Below are 24,040 nucleotides of genomic sequence, written 5' to 3' on the forward strand. Positions count from 1 at the left end.
CCAAATCATCAAAAAGGAGCGATGAGAGGAAGTCATTTGTTTGCCGAAGAATTTGTGAAACACTCCTCTCGTGATTAATGGATTTCTTCACATATAAATTGATTAGGTTTTGGGTCATTTTTAGGTCATTATGTGAAAAAGGTTTTGAGTACACTAATTAAACCCTCAGTAAAACACAGTTAACTTCAAATTGTGACATTATAACAAAACATATCAATATATGATAACATTAAACACACTAAATTGAAAAATACTGTCTTATACATTTTTAAATGCATTATTTTCTTTTAATTAAAGATTGTATTTAACAAAATAATCTCCATCAGTTTAGTGTATTGATTGTGTGCATCTGTGATGACACTGATGAATGATACACCACACAAAATCTTTAGCTTTTAGTAGGAAAAAAAACAAACTTTGGGTGAATAATGCCAAATTCTAATTTTATTTATTTTAGACAAACTTTATATTTTTGTTACTGAGTTCGAAGTTATGATGGTGATAAAACATAATGAAATATTTTTTTTATAAAGTTTCTTTTTTTGTAGTTGTGTATTTCCTACAGGGCAGGGGAAGGGAAGCGGTAAATAAAATGAAAACGAAAGTTTCTTAGCAGTTAAACACATCATGCTTTTTGGCATTTAGAATAGGCCCAGATAGATTTCAGCCTTATAGGGGTACCTGTACTGAATCACCAATTTCACATGTATTTTGTGTATTTTCAAAATACAAAATACTGTATTTGTATTTAAATACATTTTCCACACAGTATTTTGTATTTGTATTTAAATACACTTTTCCACACAGTATTTTGTATTTGTATTTTAAATTTACATGTATTTATGCCCATCCCTGCCTACATTCACACCTGGGTAGTTTAGAATATCCAATTTAACCTTATTGGCATGTTGGCATATTGGCACTGCAGTCGAGCATTTGGAGAAAACACACTGCAGCACAGAAGAACCAGGCAAACTCCACACAGAAATTATCCTTGTCAGTCTGGACTCAGACGTCAAGAACAGTCTCTGTTATCTTCATATAATTGACAATGAGGTGGAGAAGAGATTCTAGAATTATTCACTTGTCTTTTCTGGATTGAGCTCCTATGGAGAACTAGTAGCTAGTTGCAAACAGAAAAATATGCTGCATGTCTGATGATCAGTGATGTTATACTTGTTTACAGCTGTGGAATGAAAATCTCCCATCAACTGTGATTGGTGTTTGGGTCTGTTTCACTCAACAATATGAAATGCTATCTCTGCAGCTCATGCCTCTTAACACACATATTGGTGGTTTATCTATGTGGCATCACTGGTTTCTCCCTCTGACCATTCTGATCCCTCTTTTGTTTTAGATGTTGTTGAGGGGGTGAAAGGAGCTTGTTTCCGATGAGCACCCTCCCATGTTGAGCCAAGAATCCAAAGAGTTCTGTGAGGATGTATGCAGGTTGTTGTTTTCAGATAGAGAGAGCATCATTGCATAAGCCTGGTTGAGGAAAAGTGAAAAACATTAATCTTGTAGCCATAACCACTGTCTTATCATTCTTAATCATTTTTTATTAATTTTTTCCAGTTGAATACCAACGTAGAAAAATATTTTAAGTAATTTCTCTGGGTTGGCACCCAAGCCCACCCCCTCAAAAAACATAAACCCCCCCAAAAAAAGCTACATTACGTCATTTGAAACTTACATCTGTTACCTGAACATGCCATTGAAGCTGCATTACTTTAGTAGACAGGTGTAGTAAACATCATTATAAGTTTTTTTTAAACATTGAGAATAGTTCAGTTAGCGAGGCAATACATATTTAACATGTTTAACCCTCTGGTATTGGACATTTCGCAGTAACTTTCATAGAAACAGGTAATAATCTTTCATTCTAGCAAACATGATTTTTTTTGGCACAGACCTTTCAAAGAAATAGTTTCCCCAAGACTTTTTCCTTATTTACTAACTCCCATAGTTGCAACACTGTGATCTTTTATTTATTCTGTGAAATAACAACATAGGCTGCTTAACAGACAGGAATGAGAGGACAAACAAGTTTGTAAGACTATCCGGTGTAAAATGTTCACTGCAGAGGTGGGTGTAAGTGTTGATCCTCATCTCTTTATCAAGGTGGCTCTCCAAAAATTTAACCCACCTCTTTTATATCATTTATTTTGGGGAATGTAAATAAGAAGACCGAGCAGTTCTGTCAATTATCGCAACCAGGTTATATGCATTTACAGGACTAAGGCATAGATAGCTAGCAAACTGTAGGCTGTACTGGTAGTAAAAGTAATGACAGTTACTTGTGATTCAGTTGGTTAACCATGTTAGGGAAGGGGCCATGCATGCTGCCCTACAAAGGCTAGGTGCAGTTACTACACATTTGGTCAAAATTAAGGTTTGAAATGGGCTTTGTAACATCTGTTCTGTCTTTTGACCAGTCTCCTGGTTCAAATTTGTCCCGTTTCACAGAAACAAGAGTGTCAAAATTGCAGTAACTGGCTGCATTGATTGGCTGGTGTGAAAACTTTGAAGGCATTTTTCTCAGTTTCAGTGTTTGTGTTACTGCACTTCGACTTTGTAGGGTAGTATGCTCAGTGACTCCAGTGCGTCATTGGAAACATGGTCTGGAGGACTTAGGGTGTGTCTGAATCCACTTTTGCTAGTTTAACGACATTAAAAGCGGTCTGCGTGCCATGTGCATGATCCAAAAGGGTTGTACCTATCTCTTGGTGAGTCATGGGTGTGTTTTGGGCGTTACATGCAATAAACCGGTCAGAGTCTAATTTCTGATTCCCATTGGGCTTACACCATGGCAGATTCGCTATTTACATATTTACTATTGCAGAATTTGAAAAGCAAGACTGAACTCTTTTCCAGAGAGAAGCCAGATTCTTATCTTTATGTATATAATAATAATCTTTCACATTGTAATCCTTAAATATTTTATATTTGGCATGTTAGTGCGCTGGTGCTTTGTGTGTAATAAGTGCGCTGGTGCTCTGTTTGTAATAAGCAGAGTGTATGTGCATTGTGCCTTCCTCTATAGGAGCATATTTCCAAATGTTTAGGAGAAACATGAAGATAAATCTCCCTTATACTGTTTTTTCTCTTAAACATAAATATTAATTGTATAAAATAATGTAATATTAACCGTTTGTTTTCAAAAAAAACAATTTGTTGGTATTAATGAAGTATTTACAATGCTAACACTTGATAACTCACATGGTTTCTAGAAAGAAACAGTTTTGTTATCGTGTTTTGTCATCATTCATGCTGGATTTTAACTTTATTATTATAATTTTTTAAAGTAGCTTATATTGCCATAGCGACAGAAAAAAGTAATTGGACTGCTGTTCCGCTTTCACCCACAATAGCAGACACGCAGGAATGTATAGTGTCTATACTCTTTCTCCTCATTTGTGCATTAGTGTGCATCAATGTCTCACAAGAAATTTGTCATGAGAAAACTTAATATTGCTCAGTTGTTTCCGACATGAAGGTATCAGGACACTTCAGCTAACATTCTGATCACATATTTATTTCAGCTAACATTTTGATCACAAATGCCTTTACATTTGTCTTTTTAATATGTATTTGGACATAAGCTGGTCACATGTCAAAGCTGACACTAGACAGTCAAAGATGTGAGGCCGCATGGCAGTAAAAACACCATCCACTGTTGTGGTATGGACTAAAGGAGCTCAGACGTTTTGTAGAAGAAAGTCATCCAGGACATAAGGGTGAGTAGAAGCAAAAGTTTAATTACACCTTTAAACATAAAACGCTGTGATTACAAATAAATCATATAACAACCCCATATGAAATGATTACACCAGAGGACAATGTTAAGTTGAATAAAGAGCATTAATACAGAACACTTATAGTGTTAGTTAATTATTTTGGTTTAATTTGTGAATTAAACAATTCTGTTGGTGAATGGTTGGGAAACACTACACTATTGTAAAAGCAAAACCGTTTTTTTTAATATAGGATGTGTCCAGATAAAAGAACACATTCTCTTTAACATGCCCTGTCCTCGAGTAATAACAAACGATTCCAATCAAAGTATAGTAGAAGCTCTCTCGGTACAGTCACATACCTGGGTTTTAGCCTGCCTGAATAGTGTTTCTTTCAGAGCCTCCGACTCTACTGAGGTGCTAAAAATGTCTTTTATATCATACGGCTCCTCGCCAGCCTTATGGAATTCCATGCCTTTGGGGAAACCAGGCAGAGGTTCCAGATCTAATAGGCCTGCATCCTCCTCAATACACCTGTGCCGGGAAAGGGAGGGTTCAGGGCCAGGGTGTAGACAGGGGAGGGGACCCTCAATTAGCCCAACCACAACTTGAATCTAATTATCGTAACTGAATGCATTTGAGGAGCATGCAGTGAATGAAATGGTGAGGGGGCTATTGAAATATTATGTAGTCCTAACAGGAATGATAGCACAAAACACATTGGCACAGCATGTGGCAACAGTAATGGTCAAAAACTGTTCATCGCTTTGCTCATGCAAAATGAAGAGGGAACCCTGTCTGCTAGAAAATACGTATTTATATATTTTCTTTGAAAATAATTATGCCCCAAAATAATAATTATGGATGTATCTAGAGGTATTTTCCAGTTACATTCCAGAAAAAATCATGTTTAGAGCACAGTGAAAAAGTGGATGTAAAAATGCAACAGAACCAACTTTTTAATCCCTTGGGTGCAAAACTGGGTGCAGTAAAGTAGTGTACTGTTAAACGGACCATTTATCTTTGTTCTGGCAAACCAAGGTTTGCTAAAAGGTTTAAACAAACATACAATGACAGATGACTATTTACCGATTAGTGGTGTTATTGTCAGTAGAATGATAGACAATGAGGCAACACATAGATGGCAACATCAGCTAAAGATTACGGTGGATAATATCAGCCTTAAAAGCTCTGTTGCAAAACCTATTGAGCTACCTTAGTATGTATTGTCTATATGGGCAGCATCCTATACTGTGCACTGCATCCCAACTGCATTAGATTCTTGATTGCAGTTATTTAATATTTTGAAAAATAGTACACTTTTCATTACTTTTTTTCTTGAACTATTTTTTTTAAGCTTTTCATCATTTTGGACAAAAGAAGAAAACTTTAAAGGGATAGTCCACCCAAAAATGAAAAATGCTGTCATCATATACTTACCCTCAGGCAGTTCATTTATTTTTTCTGATGAACACAAAGGAAGACATTTGAAAGAATGTCAGCAACCATATACATCTCATCCCTTATTTATGTTCCCTACTATGGCAGACCATGGGGGATTAGATCTGTTTGGTTACTGACATTCAGACATCCATACTGACACAGACAAACACATAACAAATACATTTATAAAGCTTTGGAGCAATCTGAGGGTGTTAATGATGACAAAATTGTAATTTTTGGGTGAACTATCCCTTCAAGTGAAGCAAATTATGCAGTTGATGTTTTGAAGGTAATCTTTAGATCATGCGTACTTCTTTGATGCCTTTAAATGCTTTCTAAGTAGGAAACTCACTTGGTTTGGGAACAGACCTTTGTCAATGGCATTGTAGACCACTGCTATATACAATCAAATGGCTGTGCCTAATATATAAATACATAAGTACTGGAATACTTTAAATCTAAAATTTTCCACAAGACAACAACAGTTGGACTTAGAAAAAAAAGTGGCAAACACTTTAATTAAAAAAGATGAAAAGGACAAGCAATTTTTACTTTAACATTTAAGGAGCATACTAATATGTGGATTTAATGAATTTATCTTTCTATTACTGGAAAAAGCTGTTGTCGAATGGGGATTTTACTGACCTGCGCGTATGTTCGTAAGACATAGGGAGTGATGCTGCATCTTCGTCATCCTCATAAGTGCCCTGCACCATAGTGACTAGAGAAGCAGTCTCGTCTTGTGACTTTTCAGTTAAAGAACCATCCTCTTCTTCATCATCTCCCTCCATCTCCTCTTCTTCTTCATCTTGTTTGGAGGCTGCGTGAGAATTGTCCTCTGCTGGCTCTGCCCTGTAGTGACATCAATAACGTATTTATTTAGATATGTGTCATGCTTTATATGTGGCAAATTCTTCTGAATTCTTTGATCCTTCTATTGGATCAACATTATGTCTTTGGATTTCATTAATAAAATGTAAGTCAAGGTTTCTTTAATTAAACAATTAGACGTATACCCAAACTATTTGTATCATATGATATCCCTCCTTATTTTGAGCAACTTTGCCTCTAGAACCACTTCTGTCGATAAAACTGTTCGTGAGTTATCGCAGATATTGATAAAAAACTTTTTTGCAAAATAGTCTTTGGATTTTCGATCGGAACCAAATCAATGCAGATGACTTGTGAGGAGTGTGAATGTAAATAATTATCGAAAAAAACTTGAAATTTCGTTTCACGGTCGCTTAGGTGCGGCAAAATAAAAAAATGGGCAGAGCCTATCACATTAAAATTGCCATTAATCCAGAACATTTCAACCCATCATTCTGAGGTCACCTACAAAATAACGTAGCGTTTGGACACTAGTTGGCGCTATAACAGTAAAAATGGCAAAATTGACACGCCTTTTGGTTGACTATAAAATATTGTGTATTACGTTAAATTTGACTTATACACAAACTATTGATATCAAATGAAAGCGCTCCTCATTCATAACAACTTTGTCTCTTGAACCATGGAGGCCGATAACATGGTTTGTGAGTTATTGGTGATGATGTAAAAAAACTTCTTTTACAAACTTGTTCAGGGATTTTTAAGCAATTTCAAAATTTGGACTCTCTAGGTCAATAATTTTCAAAAACATGTTGAGTTTTTTTAGTTGTGTGACCATAACAAGGTCCTTTATTATATTAACGTGAAACATGTACGTTAAAGGTCGCTAATCCTAAATAAATAATCCAACTGACTTGTCATTAAGTACTATTATACATACTATGACACAAAACAAGCGTGCAAAATGTGATCGTCATTGGAAGAGGCATGCCTTCATAACAGTCAATAAGGTGAAATATCATTCATTTAAATGGCTTTTTTATAGAGTCACCAGATCAAAATGCATGTAGCTTTGCTTAAGGAACAATAAATTTGTGCAGGATAAAGAGGAAAAGGAAACAAATTATTCATTGTCCCTTGCAGTCTGGTGCACTGCAGTGTGAATTATATGTGCATACGTGTGTCTGTATTACATATTGTGTGTGTGTGTAGTTATGGATATTATTTCTCTCTGTATCAAAAGAGTGTGCATGTATTATATAGTTCTGTGTGTCGTGTGTGATTGAGACTGTGCATGTGTGTGGAATGAAATGTGTCTCACCGAAGGACAGTGTTAGAAATAAAATTAATTTTACATTAAACGTTGCTCCATATTTACACATTTATCTATAAATATAGCACATGTCTGGCTGGTTTTAAGATGCTGTGTTATATATATATATATAGAACACAACACACCTTTATTAGGTACACCAGTTTAATTTCATGTAAACCCAAATTGCTACTCAGCCAGTCACATTGCAGCAACTCAATGCATTTAGGCATTTAGACATGGTAAACATGACTTCCCGAAGTTCAAACATGGCATGGCCTTCTAGAATATTATGATTGCGAATCAATGTATCTATTTAAGATGGTCTTAAGACTTAAATGGCTTTTTTCATACACGTCAATCATAATGTATGGTAAAAATGTTAAAAGGATCCTCTGTTTTGGTGCCTGAATTATTTGTGTGGAAGTTTAAATATCTAGGGGGAGGGGGTGTTTTATGCATTTGTGTGTGTTAAACATTATTACATATTAAACATTGCTCCATATTTACACATCTATAAATCTTACATGAGGGTAGCTGGTTGTAAGAGGTCCAAAAATTTGACTCTGCGAGCGGCAGTTGTATGGAGGAAAATGTTTTGTTGATGTTAGAGGTCAGAGGAGAATGGGGGAGTTTGGTTTGAGATGACACATATTAACTCAAATAAACCCTTTTTACAACAAAGGTATGTAAAATACCATCTCTGAATACTCAACACATCACAACATAATTATTGACTCATTATATTTGCGAATATGTTGTGGATTTGGATTTATATTCATTTATATTTGTCATGTTGTATTTGTCTGTTGTTGTGTAGTATAGAATGAAATGAGACCCACTTGTTTATTACTTACATATGACATTAACAAGACCATTACAGGAAATTGCTGAATTGAAGCATTTTTCTCTATGAATTTGTTTCGTCTGCCCATCTAAACAGGGTGTGTTCTGAACATGGAACATTATATATTTATTTAAAAAAAGGATAACAAAACATGCTTTATAAATCGTACTCGGTTACTAACGTAACCTGAGATACGGGAACGAGTACTGCGTAGCAGGACAATATGGGGAAAACTCCTTTGAAGCTTTACAATAACGCTGTGAATACTGCACGGCCATTGGTGCGTGTAAAGTAAGACTTTACGCCAATGGCAGCGAAGCTGCACGGACCTATGGCGATGGCGCCGCCAAAAGGTTCACTTCACTCGTACTGTGTAGCAGGACGCTATGGGGAACCAGTATAATCCCGCCGTGCTAAAAGTGGAACAAAAAACACCATATAATCCCAGAGCCGTAGCTCGAGGATAGGTATAAGGCAGGGAAGCCCTGCAGAAGAAGGAAAAGCCAAGCTAATAGGTGGCTTAATCCGTTTAATTGTCCCAAAAATGTGCTAGGTTCTGGTGTGGTTGAGGGTAACCACCGTCCGGAAGAAGAAAGGACCTGGGCCTGTAAGGTCGGAATGTCCAGACTGTAGAATCTGGTAAATGTGGAAGGCGAAGCCCAGCAGGCCGCCGCACAAATATCCGCTATAGAGACTCCGCTAGACCATGCCCATGAAGAGGCAACACCTCTGGTAGAATGGGCCCTTACTCCCGTGGGGCATTGAAGGCCCAATGAAGAATATACCAGTGCGATAGCCTCAACTATCCATTTAGATAGTCTATGCTTCGTGACCGGGGACCCTTTGGTGCGGTCACTGAAGCAGACAAAAAGCTGTTCCGACCGCCTGAAGGTGGCGGAACGCTCAATGTAAATTTTAAGCGCACTGACTGGACAGAGCAGATTAAGCTCCGGGTCCTGCTCAGAGGAGGGGGGCACAGATAATGTCACTACCTGTACTCTAAACGGAGTAGAGAGCACCTTAGGTACGTAACCATGTCTTGGTTTGAGGACTACCCTAGAGTCATCAGGCCCAAATTCAAGACATGAGGGGCTCACAGAGGGAGCCTGCAGATCACCCACACGTTTTACCGATGCTAATGCTAGAAGCATTTTTAAGGTTTTAAGCGTTAGGGGACGGAGGTCCACGGACTGCAGAGGCTCGAAAGAAGAACTCTTCAGAGCTCTCAACACAGTAGGTAGATCCCATATGGGAACGGTGAGGGGGCAAGGAGGGAGTAGCCGCCTGGAACCCCTCAAGAAATGAACAATTAAGTCGTTATTTCCCACTCCATGGCCCGCTATGGGGGCATGGGAGGCTGCGATTGCTGTCACATAAACCTTGAGCGGGAGCGGCCCTTATCCAACAGCTCTTGCAGGAAGGACAGAATTAGTGATATGTCACAGGATTCTGGGTCTGTGCCGCGAGTTGCACACCAGGGCGGAGAAGACAGACCACTTAAGGGTATAGAGTTGTCTCGTAGACAGAGCTCTAGCCTGTGATATCGTGTTCATGAGACTCTCGGGGAGGATCGTAGGCTCCCGTCAAGAGGCCAAGGGTGCAGAGCCCACAGCTCTGGCTGGGGGTGCCAAATGGTGTTGCCTGCCTGAGAGAGGAGGTTCTTCCCAGATTTTCTGAACCGACCTGGGGTGGAGCGTCCATTCCTCTGAAGGGACGTTGCTCCGAGATAGCATATCTGCTCCCTGGTTCAGTCTGCCCGGCACATGAGTTGCCCTCAGTGAGCGCAGATTGCACTGGGCCCATTCCAAGAGGGGTAGTACCAGGGAAAAAAGGCGTCTTGAGGAGAGGCCTCCCTAGTGATTTATGTAGGACACCACTGTCATGCTGTCCGATCGGACTAAGACGTTGCGGTCCCGTAAGACCGGCAGGAAGAAGCGAAGGGCCAGCCATACTGCCTGCAATTCCAGGTAGTTGATGTGCTGTCCCTTTTCCTGAATCGACCAGTGGCCGAAGGCTGGTGCGCCATCGCACAGAGCCCCCCAACCCGTGTTGGAGGCATCTGTCGTGATCACCTTTTGTCTGCATGTGGTGCCCAGGGGCACACCCTGCTCCAACCAAGGAAGATCCTTCCATGGGGCTAGAGCAGTTACGCAGACTTGATCCACCCAGATAAGTAGGCATCCAAGATGCCAAGCGAGTGGCGGAACTCTTGGTTTCAGCCAGTACTGCAGTGGACGCATCCGAAGAACCCCTAACTGCAGCACTTGAGACGCGGAGGCCATGAGACCCAGCATCTTCTGAAACTTCTTGAGGGGGCGTGACGCTCCCAGTGTAAAAGAGGCCGCGAGCTTCTGAATAGCCAGAGCACGGTCTGGCGCGATTCTGGCCGTCATACGACTCGAATCGAAGTCCATATATGGCTCTTCCGGTGACGGCATATGGCTCCCAGTTTGGAACTGACTTTAAAATACTTGTGATATTTCTTAATAATACTGTGTCGTTTTAAAGTAAACAGAAATTCGTTTTGAAGATAAATTTCATGGGTCAGAACCGGAAACCAATTGCTCGCGAGCATGTAGTTTATCCGCTTCAACCCTTGTAACGAAAAAAAAAACGCGAAAAGAAAAAAAGACAATGATTACCGTGCATTCCAGGCTGCGTGGACAGAGGAATTTGCATTTGTGGACAGAGCAGGATCTGCGGTATGTCTAATATGCAATGATAAAATGTCATCGATGAAACGGTCAAATATAAAGCGCCACTTCGATATGCACCATGTTCCATTTGCATCGAAATATCCAGCTGGGGACAGCAGGAAAAGGGCATGCGAGGAGCTACAACAGAGAGTGCAGACGAGTCAGCCGCAACTAGGTGTGTAGACCAGGCAAGGTGACGGGAATTCTGCTAGCTTTGCGGGTGCTTTGGCAACAGTATGCAAAAACATTCATGCTTGATGTGGCAAATGAACTGTTTGATGACTTCTGTTCAGGAGATTGGCTTTACGTCCAATCTCCTGCAGTCATTCAAAGCAAGTTTTGGAGAATTTCGTGCGCGCACAGGTCTTTTCAAGTTCATCACTCATCCACATATGTGTACAGTGGACAAAATCGATCTGACATGCATCCCTGGGGTCTCTATCGGAGACTTTGAGCTGGATGTTGCTGACCTGAAGGCATCAGACATGTGAATGAGTAAATTCAAGTCACTTAATTCAAGTCATATAATGCCTATATCTCTGTATCAGAACTTCGTAGAGACACAGGGTTTGGTTCGTTTCACTCATAGCTAGAGTATCATCAACTGACAGATGCTAAGTCACACCCATAGCAACCAAACAGGTTAGCCTAGCAACTATTTTGCAATACCTTTACCTCTGCATCAGAAATTCGTAGAGATACAGGAGTTGGTTCGTTTCACTCATAGCTCAGAGCAGCCGTTCTCAATGTTGGTCCTCTCGCCCCCCCGCCCTGCATATTTTGTATGATTATCCTACCGCTTTGGAGGTTTGTTCAATACGCCTTAAGAGCCCTGCGAAGTAAACATCACTAGATATTCTGCCATAATTCCAGTGTGAAATGGGCATATAATGTTGCGCAAATCTCAAGATTATGGTTAAGTAACCCTTCTAACTTCCATAATAGGTTTTATCTGTGTGAGGACGCTGTCGTGTTGCGCAAATTTGTGTTCTTAAGTAAACTTCAGCCGATTTCCTGTGTGCAGGGAGTAGAGACGATGAACACTGTTCAGGGAGCACGTCAGTTCATTCATTGAGCTCTCTTCTAACCAGCTGCAGATTTAAATTAGGTGTGTTAATCAAGAGAGAGTGTCCCGTACTTAAAGAATGAAAGAATTCATGTTTTCATTTGTTGGTCAGAATCGAATTCAATGCCACCTATATCAAACTCAGAATGGGTGCATGCAGCTCATTTGGTACAGCATTAGACTAGCATACTGAAAAAATATCCTGAATCCACTTAGTCAGTTTAAAGGAAAGTGTTTGCCAAATGCGTAAGTAACAAACCTGGCAACAAACTGACAGTTGTGCTTATGGTTGATGAATGTGGACAAGGCCATGGTACTTTAATAGGTGATGGGATGTGTAACGCAATAAGTAATTTTTGCCATAGATTCGAAACATCATTGGATTATTTATGTATGTTTATGCATGTGTGCTCATGCAGAATGCTCTTACCTTTTCTCTGAGGAGGTACAGGCTTGGTTCAGCTCACTATTTGAGATGAAATTTCTAATTTCTGAAAAGTATGAGTCCTCCTTTTCATCTAAAAGGGCATGATTGTCAGACTCAGAGTTTGGTGAGGAAAGATTTATTCCTAAATTTGAGTGAATCCCAGACTGCTGACTCACTACAATAATAAATACAAATAGAAAAATTAGCTTATTGTGACAGTCTTCTTTTATTCTGACTTCAAGTGGTGTGGATGAAGTATTATGAAGGCAAATTACAGATGACATTAAAGAAATCAAGAAGTCAACCATTATTAAGATAAGAATGGAGATAAATTTAACCTGGAATATTTTCATGTTCATGTTTCTTCAAATGCCGGTCCAGATTGGTCTGTTGACCGAAGCAGCGATTGCAGAGGTGACACTTGAAAGGCTTTTCCTTGTTATGAATGTTTCTAACATGTCGTTGTAGGTTGGAGGAGATGCTGAATGAACGGTCACAGTATTTACACCTGTGTTTGAAAAAGAGAGGATTAAACATTTTGAACAAGTTGTCTACTGGATTATTACAAAATTCATGTATATTTTAAGGATACATGCAGAAACAATGGCTGTTTTCAAACCTAGCATTTTTGGGTATCATATGATAACAAGAAATATTTTGTTGTAATCTTATCAGACACAGCTATTAGCAAAATATTATAGGTATTTGATTAATAGAAAATGAAACTCTTACTGAACATACCAAAAAGTAGGAGTAGTACAGAATAATATGGGTGCTGTAAAAATAATTACTATAAATTAAAATAAAACAACAAGCGTAAACTCAAACATAAGGCACATATTGTGATAAAACACTTGGTGATATTACCCCTCAATAACCTGATAAAGATGTGTTTATCTGTTGCTTTGAAGGCGTATAAAACATTGATTATATATGGATTGTAATACTTTACAAGAATTTGACTTTAAGCTAAAACGTTGAAGTCTAAAGTTCAAATTAGTTTAGTTAGGTATTCTTTTGGCATTAAAACAAGCACTTGCTTTCCCATTGAATAGTTAACAAGTACAAACCTACCAAAGAAAAGAAGACAAAAAACAGTGAAAAATGCATCAAGAAAGTAAACAACTGGTAGTGTGGTAATGGTGGGTGATTTCTTCTTTATTCTTCTACAGCGGTGACTGTAGTTTAAACTTCTGTGACCAGTTAACTTTCAAAATTAACAGAGATCGGTAAAATACAATGGTGAAGTTTAAATGTAATGACAAATAATGTCTGCTATTTGTTAGGGTATACTGTCTCTAAATGAGCTAATCATGGAATTGTTGTGGAGCCAAGCCAACAGTGTTCATGTCCCATGGGAGGTTCTCATCACAGAGTTCTCTTTGGGAGACTTCTTAACCTCAAAAGAGCCTTGATTCTGTCTGACCCTTTACATGATAAGCCAAACTCAGTTAAACTGATTAAAATGTTACTTCCAAATATCCTTCCAAACATATTTTAGTAAAATATAAACAACAAGGACAAAAAACAGTGATGTGTGCTCATGAAAAACTTACCATTATGATGCAATAGTAGGTAAGATATATTAAAATTTTTGTAATCAATTGTCAATTCGAGTCTCCAACATAGAGAGCAATGTTTGTGGATTACATGAGTTGCTGTCTATAAACAGTAAAAGGTTCCAAATCAGTCACCTTATATGGAGTTGCTGCTTCGAGGAAGGGGACTATAAGGTAACTCATTTGTATTTGCAGCAGTGCAATATTGCATTCGTGTGTGTGTAGGAGTGTAGATTTGAGAGAGAACTACCTGTAGGGTTGCTCTCCAGTGTGTGTTCGTAAGTGCCTTGTAAGATTAGCTGACCTCGGAAAGATTTTCCCACAGTACCTGCAAAGAAAGAAAACAAGTCTATGGTATACCTCTCATATAATAAAATATTCTAAAACATCTTATTGGAACATGATGTTTACTTAATATCCTGATGATTTTTGGCATTTAAAAAAATCTGAAATTTTGACCCATACAATGTATTGTTGGCTATTCTACTAATATACCTGTGCTACTTATGACTGGTTTTGTGGTGCAGGGTTATACATCTCTTAGTTTGCAACAGGAAGGTTTCTTCATTATGGTGATAGGGCAGCACAACACCAAAGTGCGAAAAAAAGTAGATTTTCCTGTCACCATCGCCCTAAGTTTTCACATTTACTTCCATAATTGTTTGTTGAACTTCAAATCAATTCAAGATTGCATTGAACCTGTGTTTACTTAAATGTTTCCTAAAGTAAACTCTATTGTACTTTAGTATAATGTGGTATGTTATAGTAATAATATAAATATTTACAATTATATGGTTCAAAAGTGCTAAAGCATAGTTTTACTAACACTTTACTTTAATAAGTAATGGAGTATAATATAGTTTTTTTTATGTGGACTGGCACTTCATTACTGTAAAAACCCAGACTCAATTTAAACTTACATTGCAATTATTAGGTTGTTGTGCCGCCGCTGCCCCCACCCCAAAAACAACTTTGCGCCAACCACTACTGGTTTGCAATTGTAAACACAATGATCCTATATTTTGGGGATTCTTTAAACAAAGAAGTAGAGTTTTCTTGTACATTATTACGGTTTTACAAGTTTCTCACCTGCAGGTGTATCGCTCCTTGCCTTTGCGCAAGATTGCCTCAGAGAGAGAGGGCGGTGGGGAACGGAAGTTAAAAAGGGGGTGTGAAGTATGCTGGAGGGAACTGGAAGCATCCAGTTTCAGAGTCCTAAAACTATCTAGCTTCTCGGTCATGTTTTCCATTGCAGACACCTGAGGAGAGAGCATTAGACGCATTAAAAATTAAATTCTGTGTTTGATGCACAGTTCAGGGGCTTAAATAACTAGAAATGCCTTTTGATTTGGTTTTGTGTGAGATTATGGTTTTAAGGTTACTTTAAGATATGTGAAAAACAATATAAAAGAGATGGTGAGGAGCCTGAATGTTTGCATTATAACTAAGATATTACCAAAGAAAGAGGGAAAGCAGTGGGAAGTTATAAATCAGAACACTGAGTCTTGATTGTGCTGTTCAAGAGTGACCCCTCTAACCTATGATACGTTGGCAGCAATTCAAGCAGCCCCCTGGGAACCCAAGGCTCCTACTTTGTTTCCTACAAATCTTTGAGAATAGGATCTGAATGAGCCATTCACATCAGTGAGCATACAATGCAATTTTAGATACCCCCAGTTTAGGGTACTTCCCCTATTCCAGAACAAAGGTTTCGCTATGTGGCAAAACGGCTTACATCCCTCCTACTTTTGGAATATGGATAAACACAGACAGAACACTGTGTCTTATTTATTACTGTAAACATTTCTCAATATTATCTTGATTCTATAAATGTTTAAATTAAATAACAACAATAATCTTAAAATAGTTCATGCTATCTGTTGATTTTTTTACAGTTTAAAACCTTTCCAGTCGCTTTGGTACATTTCTTACATCACAAATTAAAAATAACTTTTTCAACATCCACATAATCTAACTAGTGCATATCAAAAAATATTTATTTGTCAACAACTGACCCAACAATACAGACACCTATTTCGTTCCCACTTTTCTATCCTTTAATAAAGTATTTACTGTATTCATATATGGCTTTGTGCACTGTGTGGCCAACTGAAACCAGTTATATAGCCCTAATGTCTTATTGCACTAATTGCTTTCATCGTTCTGCATGATTTGTAAATCGCTTTGGATTAAAGCGTCTGCTAAATGACTAAATGTAATTCCTAATTTTCCCAATTTTGGGCAAAAGGTTTACTTGACAGAGAAAACATGATTCCCTACTTTAAAATTATATTGAAAATAAGATAATGAAACGAATACCATTAGAAGTCGCAACATTTTAAATATACAATAAATATACAAATCAAGCAAATACAAAGAATACCTGAGGATGGAAAAGTAGTGGTGCAGGCCTCAGGTACTTGTCCTTTAGAGCCCCTACTGGGTCTATTAGCTTCCTCTTCTCCACCCTGCTGGACAACAACACTAAGGGTTACATACAAATGACGGTGTACTAGCCACAAATACTTCAATTTACAGTTACATTTTTGCAAATCATTAGTAACTGTGGGTGTCTACTCGGGTCGAAATACCTGTAGATGGGGTCCATAAAAAAAGGAGAAGGCTTGGCATAGTGGAGTGATGTCTGCTGATGTGGAGTAGTCGGCTGAGGGTGGGGTGCTTTCAGCTGAGGGATTTGGGACTGGTGCAAGCTCTGGGACGTAGTTAATGCTATGTGTTCATTTGTAGATGCTGCTTTGCAGTTTGTGCCATAGACTTGATTCTTGTGATGTTCAGGTGTGCCATCATTCTGACTGGCTCGACTTCGAGTGCCTATACTGAGGTCGAGGGGTTGTTCGTTGGAGATCAGAAGTGCTTTGCATGTCAAGCCTGCTTTAACAGTAGGAGGAAGAAGAGGTTTGACCTCCTTGGGTTTGGTGGTTAGGTCAAATGGTGAATCTGCACCAGTGGCTGTAGGGATTTTCTGTGTGTGTTCACGAGGGGATTTAGGATCAGGTTTGAATAACATGCCAGGATTTAGAGCTCTGTCTGTAAATGGGTACAATGAATGTGGGAAGTTAGGAAGAAACTGGAATGGGAACATGGAATGGTAGTTTAAGGAGCCCAACTTCTTCTCCTGCAAGCCAATAAAGCCTGAGCCAAAATACTTTTCTGCAATAGAGGCGATGGCTTTAATGGAGTCTGTGGTGGCACCAGAAGGTGGAAGTGCTTGCTCTTGTGGTGGCTGGAAAAAGGAATGCTGGGTGGAGGGGAAAGGGTTTCCTGAGCTGCAGACTGACACTGAACTTCTGCGAACCTCATTCTCCTTGCTCTCCTGCACAGTTTTTCTTCTGCTCTTGTGCTGTTCGCTTTCAGCCTCACTATCAAGATCTGAGCCAGACACTGTGGTTGTGTCTAGATCTGTGCCGCTGGAAGTATTAACATCATCCAGGTCACTGCCGTCAGACATGTCATTAATCTTGATTTTATTTTTGTTGTCTGGGATTGACAACTCCAGTTTGGACTCTCGATTCTCTTCTGACTGGCTGGTGAGAGCACTTCCTACATTGCCATTGCTATTGTTCATTGATGACGCAAAAGAAAAAGCAGGGGCATCAAGTGTATGTAGCTTTCCTTCTTGACAATTACTATGTGGACTCTTTAGAAGTGGACTTGGAGGTAACAATGGCGGTCTAGTATACAGTGAGGAAGGAAATATCCCTTGAAAGCTATGAGAAATAGCTGGGAATGCAGAGGGTGCTGGGGAAAAGGGCAGCCCTGCATGATGGGGCCTGGATGGGAAGTAATCACCAAAGCCAAGTCCAGTATGGTTCAGGCCATGATGAGACTTGGACTTGCCTAGGATATGACTGGAGGTAATTGGTATGCCCGGTGTGAATATGCCTCCGGGATTATAATGGTTCTTCCCCTCGCAAAAGCGCCGATGTTTGTTGAGGGAGGAGGTAGTACTGAACATTTGCCCACAGTCTTTACACTTGATCTGTGTGCGGCAGTCTGCATGCATCCGCTTGTGACGGCACAGGTTAGAGAACTGGGTATATGATTTGTGACACACCTCACCTAGGAGAACACACATGCCTGGTTAATTCTATTAGCATATTTGATAAATCTTGTTTTCATTCAATATTTTTTTTTGCAGTGTTAGAAAAAAGATCTAAAAAAAACTGAATGTAAATAATATGCATATGATTGATGACTATATTTATGTTATTAAACATACAAATAATTCACTAAAAAACAATTATTATACTTATTCTTTATCCATAAATTGTTTTTTTTCCCCAAAAAACAGCAAAGGGAAATAAAAAATATTTTCCATATTTAGTACAGTAAGTGAACAAGATTTAGGACTGAATTGGGTGTTTTCGAAGAACCATCTAAAACATGACAGATACATTGAGCTTTACATGTATAATCTGCCATCGGCAGTATCAACATATACTTTAACTTGTCTTAAACTTTCAAAAATATAAGACTAAAACAGAGAGTTTACAAAAGTGATCAAACAGCACAACAGAAAAGCACAACAAATGTTAAAGAAAACATAAATATTTTTTGAATTTAATTTAGTTTCTCTGACCTATAAAACAACAGCTGTCACAATCTTGTAGTGGAGCTAGTCTGGAGATCTTTGGACACTGGTTATTGTATCTGAGGATTACACAAGACTGCTCAGACTTACAGATGAAAGGCTTGACACTGCTGTGTATGTGCTTGTGCTGCTTGAGTCCCGAGGACGTGGCAAAGGTCTTGCCACATTCAGGGCAGGTATGGGCTCGGGCACCGACATGCTGAGAACGGATGTGGCGCTGGAGGTTGCTAGGGTCTGTGAACACCTGATAACAGACACAGTTATGAAAAACTAGTGCCAGGTGTAAATATCTACAAATCATATTTAAGACTAAATAGGGCTTAAACCGTTTTTTATACATTTTTTCAAACAACTACTACATTTAAATAGAGTACCTTATTAAAACCTGGTGACCTAGACCGAAGATAAACACTTTCTTTGTATAAACTGCTTTTCAAAATATTTTCAAAATATTTTAATAACCTACCTTATCACAGTTTTCACACTCAAAGCGCTTGCCACTGTCATGTGACATCTGATGGCGAATGAGGTTGGATTTCCAGTTGAAGGCCTTGGGACACTGGTCACACTTATACTCTCTCTCCTCGGTGTGTACAATCATATGCTGCCCAAGACTAAAAACACATAAAATGACAAAGTTCATAAAGATTTTCTATAAAACGACAGTTGAATAAAAAACACAAAAGCAAAATAAATGTGCAAAATATATTAAATATATATTGTGATAAAATGTTTTAAAATGAAAATGAAATAGAAAACACTTCTTGGTACACTCAATGGTGTTTCATGTAACAAGAATATGTTAATAATGTTTTTAACTGATTGTAATATTAATAAATATCAATGTTTGATTTTAAATAGTTTTTTTATTCTAGTTGGACAAGAAAATTGGAATAGTGTAAGGCTACAATGTCCAGTGTAAATCTTTGTCCCGGAACAAAACCATTTGACAACAACTTTAAGGCCAGCAAATATACAAAATAGTATGAATACATATATGGCTATTAATAACACCTCTGGAGACATATACTGACCTGTACTCGCTAGGAAAGATCTTTTCACAGTCTTTGCACTCATGCACCGGCTCATCGCTGTCCTCATGCTCCTGTTTGAAGTCTTCACTTAGCGAATCAAAAATGGAGTTGCAGCTATTGCAGGAATATTTCTGATGTTGCCGTAACTCCAGCTTTGAAGTGAAAAGCTCGTCACAGTGCTCACAGCGGTACATCTGTTCATCTGCAGTGATGGCATCAAACAGTTGTTTAGTAATGATAATTATAAAGATTGTCTTCAGATAGACAATGTACAAAATATATACTACGGTACAAAGGCCCCAAGAAAGTATTTGGGCACCAAACCATATTATGTGCTGTATAGCTGTGATCCAGCAACGTCCCAGGAAAAATAAGAACTGATCACAAGTACATTATGGCATTAATGCACTCTCTGTCAGACATTCATTTATAAACTGTAGCACAAACACAATACAACACAAGGTTTTTTAGATTAATAATTATAGAATTGACAACTGATACATATTTAAACTGGTCATACGTTTTAACATAATAGTATGACCATAAGGTCTTAGGAAAACAACATGTTTTCGAAGAATATGTCATGTTTTAGACTAAAAGCCATTTAAAATAAATGCATGTATAAAGTAATATTAAATAACTGAAACAGTCTTCATCAATGATGACATGCTGATTTAAAAGTGAACCTCATAACACCAAAAAAGTCCAAAGAAATTCGAAAGTACTGTATGATCCTACATTCTCAAATTGAATTTATTAATTACTGATATACTTCAGTATAGGTCATAGACCAAATCGAATGCGTTTTTATACAACACTGTATCATTTATTTTACATTATCTCTATTTAGCCTTATTTTCAATTTATGTAATTTAAAAGTGCATTTTTATATTGGACTTGCTAAAAGCAATTTACACTCCCCTTTGACCACATGGCTTTTTTTAAAAACATATTTAATAGGTAATGCTAGTGTCATTGGCTTTTGTTCCTTCATGATAACAATGAGTATTGTATAAATTAAGTGAAACCAACGGAACTAAATTTATTTTAACAAATAAAACGAAAAAAAAATAATTGCAAGTAAATTTATTCAACCCAAACCAAGTTAACTGTGTTGAACCAACTGAACTAATTTTGTATGAATGAAACATAGCAAATTATAGAATATATAGCAAATTAGAATATATTTTTTGTCTACCCTAAACTATCATTTGTTTCAGTGTACTTCTAATTTCTAATTTCAGTGCTCGGCTATTCTTTTTGCTCATGAAAATGTTACAAGGATTTATACTGTATTATAAGTATCATAGAAATGACTCTTTCTCAATAATTCTTTAAATGTCTCTTTGACATTTGCAGTAATTTTTATTATATTTCCCAACCTCTGCATAACCAGAAGACAAGCAAGATGAGCCACATATATCATGTTTGTAATAGATGGAAACAGTTATTGTCTGCATCCTGTGTGAGTTTGTTTAAAAGAGTGCCTAATCACTTGTATTAATCTTACCTTCCAAATTTGGTGCCATTGTGCCCCCTGGAAAAGCTTCTTCGTTCATGTAAACCAGTAACTCCTCCCCTATTTCAATTTCTTTAATAGCTTTATAATATATCTGCATAGAGAGAAAAAGAAAAATTATAGGATTGTATGCCCCACAAATCTTACATAACATATTTATTTAATAATAATTGTTATTATTATAAGCTATTATTATTATTATCCATTTATCCATGTGTTGTGGGAAGTGCTGGAACCTATCCCATCTTGGCAGAGACAGGGAAACACCCGGACAGCCAATTCATGAGAGATAATAAAAATTATCATTTTTGTATAATATATTACTATTATTATTATAATATTACTCATATGGTGTTGATGTTTATAGCTTTTTTATAAAAATACCAGAGGCAAAAAACATTTGGACAATTTTGTATAATGTAATTCATTTCAGTAAATAAAGCATATCTATAAGCACATGTTATTTGCACTATTACCAACAAACGAAAGTCTTTCAAAATAAAAAATCAGGAGCAAAAAACATACGAATACAATAATACTTTAAAATAATATTGATAAGCTATCTATTTTAAAATGCATGAAACAATATGCAATGTCAGTGTATAACGTGTGGGTTTTTGTTGCTGTTGTATAAATAGCACGAAAAACTTTGAATGAAAAGACGCAATTACTAGTGATAGTTTGAGACAGTAAAGCCGTAAATTACGCCCACCAAAGTGTTATTTAAAATTAATTCAGACTTTCTCTTATAACTCAGATCTGTTTGATTTCTCTCAGTGATTTCGATTTCGGTTTAATGGCAATGAATGAGTCATCTTTGTCTTGAAAGAGAAATATTTTTAAGTTTTAAAGCCTGATAAAAAAAATGAAAAAAAATGTCAGATGGCTTTTGCATCTGAACTCTTTCAATAACTAAAATGTGCCAAACTACATCTGCTTTTAACGTCTTTGTTGTATTGTAACAGAAATAGCCCTACACTGAATTTATATAATAAACTTTCTATAAAACACATCCACGCCAATTTGAATTTAATTCGAAACTTAATAAACTAAAATCTAAACTAAAAGAAAATTAAAAAGATTGAAAGAAAATGACAGTTTTCCATCTGGCAAGTCAAGACACCATGCATTCTTTACACACAACATTTTGACAGTACCACTTATTCACTCATGAGGGCGCTCGTGACGAGGCAACGGCTACTGAACTAGGCCGAAATAAAGACATACGGTTAAGAACCACAGACACATGCACAAACTTCCGAGACTTGTAATGTTATGACAACTGTAATGTGTGATACAGCAGGCCGAGGCATTCAGCTCACCGGTCAAGAGGAATGACCAATACATCACAGAGCTAATATTCTTCTTCTTCTTATTGCATATTTATAATAAAACGAATTTAAGCGCATATCTGACCTTTCTCTTTCCCGAGGGCTGATAAAGTTGGGTAAGATGTTGAGCTGTAGATCTGAAAGGCTCCAATTGTAAACGATGTTCTGGACCCGCAGTGTTCACCATGCAACCCATACTATCATGACAGTACGCACGACAGCAGCGCAGGATAGAGTCCTTGCACGGTCGTCTTTGATGAGGTGAGTCGCGCTCATTAGTGAGTCTCTCTATCGGCCACTCCTCCTCTCTTATCTCCAACCAAAAAGATTGAACCCCTCCCCGTGTCCTCTCCTCCTCTGACCACCGCATGAATCCATTATTAATGAAAAATCTTTCCAGTTTATGAAAATGTTAAATATACATCTAATGTTGAGCGCTTTAGAGGACTGCACCTGTTTTACAGCTAACTTGCACAAATGTATTCGACAGGGACATATAGTATTTTACATATTTATCTTAAAATACATAAATTACCAAAACAGTCCGAGACTTAACTCGCATAGACATATAACTTAATTTTAAATAAACAGTTGATGATCTACATATTCGAATAACTTCCTTTTAGGCCAATCATCTAAAATCATAATAAGCATCGCGAATTTTCTATAATTTAAATAATTGCTTAAAGCGAATATTTTTTTACCTTTTGCTCCGTTATTATAAAATAAATTGCATGTGAATTAACTGATTTTATTTGATAAAAAATATATAAACAATTGTCCCTTGTTGTGTTAATTGCTATGTTATTGTCTGTTTGATAAGCAATGTTTTTTTCATGAGATTAATCAATTGTAGCCAGTTACCAAAAATAAAGAAACCAAATAATGATAAAATGTTATGAAATTAACAGCAATATTTAACACTTCATTAAATATACTAATAAATTAAGGCTCATACATCTGTTTTAAAATGCAGTGTGTCCAGAATTACCATAGTTTAATGAACTCAAACCTATAGACTGGTTGTCAAATTGTGCTGGGTGTCAAAATGTGCAGTAGTTTAGGGTTAGTTTATGTTTGCTATGGGTACATGGTCATATCTTTCTTTCACCCCTACAGTTTCTTTCCAGGATCTGACAACAAGGAAAGGGCCATCTTGACCCCTTCATGATGCTTGAGGGTGATGAATCATCCATCATTTAAGTGTCAGAAATCCTCTGTTTGTCACATATGCGCACACACATAAGTGAAAACATATGCAAATATGGGAATTAGTTCAAATTTATGGAATCACAGACATTTTCTGCAAACATTAAACAAAAAAATAAAGTTTGTGTCCTACCATTTAGATTTACAACAAAGGCATTCAAATAAAATACTCAAATTTGGCTGATAAATTAGCTGTTGATATTATATTTGTGGGCAAAAGGACTGGTGTGTGGTGGTCCTTAACCTTTCACAAACAGAAGTCTATGGCATGGTAAATCTGGGTGTGCACTTCAGCTGATTTGACAAACAATTTAAGTGCATCTTGAGAGATGTGTGAGGGGGGTCAGAGGTCAACATGCTTGCTGCATTGTGTGAAAGCCAGAAATTTCCCACCAGCTCTGTCTCTAATGTGTCAGGGCA

The 24,040-nt window shown here is 37.5% G+C and overlaps 1 protein-coding gene across 1 annotated transcript in view; it reads right to left on the reverse strand.

Annotated features, from left to right (window-relative positions):
* Positions 1 to 1,355: 1,355 nt before the first annotated feature.
* Positions 1,356 to 24,040, reverse strand: part of prdm16 (PR domain containing 16) — a 209,730-nt gene continuing 187,045 nt past the window's right edge. The window contains exons 5-16 of the mRNA XM_056772745.1: positions 21,072 to 21,174; positions 19,562 to 19,763; positions 18,994 to 19,141; positions 18,618 to 18,771; positions 16,507 to 17,995; positions 16,299 to 16,383; positions 15,005 to 15,174; positions 14,166 to 14,243; positions 12,695 to 12,864; positions 12,360 to 12,531; positions 5,823 to 6,029; positions 1,356 to 1,488 (exon numbers count right to left, since the gene is read on the reverse strand). Of these exons, the coding sequence (XP_056628723.1) occupies positions 1,476 to 1,488; positions 5,823 to 6,029; positions 12,360 to 12,531; positions 12,695 to 12,864; positions 14,166 to 14,243; positions 15,005 to 15,174; positions 16,299 to 16,383; positions 16,507 to 17,995; positions 18,618 to 18,771; positions 18,994 to 19,141; positions 19,562 to 19,763; positions 21,072 to 21,174 (2,991 nt within the window). The 3' untranslated portion in view covers positions 1,356 to 1,475. The remainder of the gene's footprint in view (positions 1,489 to 5,822; positions 6,030 to 12,359; positions 12,532 to 12,694; positions 12,865 to 14,165; positions 14,244 to 15,004; positions 15,175 to 16,298; positions 16,384 to 16,506; positions 17,996 to 18,617; positions 18,772 to 18,993; positions 19,142 to 19,561; positions 19,764 to 21,071; positions 21,175 to 24,040) is intronic.

This window comes from Triplophysa dalaica, chromosome 18, assembly GCF_015846415.1.
Source record: "Triplophysa dalaica isolate WHDGS20190420 chromosome 18, ASM1584641v1, whole genome shotgun sequence".
Taxonomy (NCBI): domain Eukaryota; kingdom Metazoa; phylum Chordata; class Actinopteri; order Cypriniformes; family Nemacheilidae; genus Triplophysa; species Triplophysa dalaica.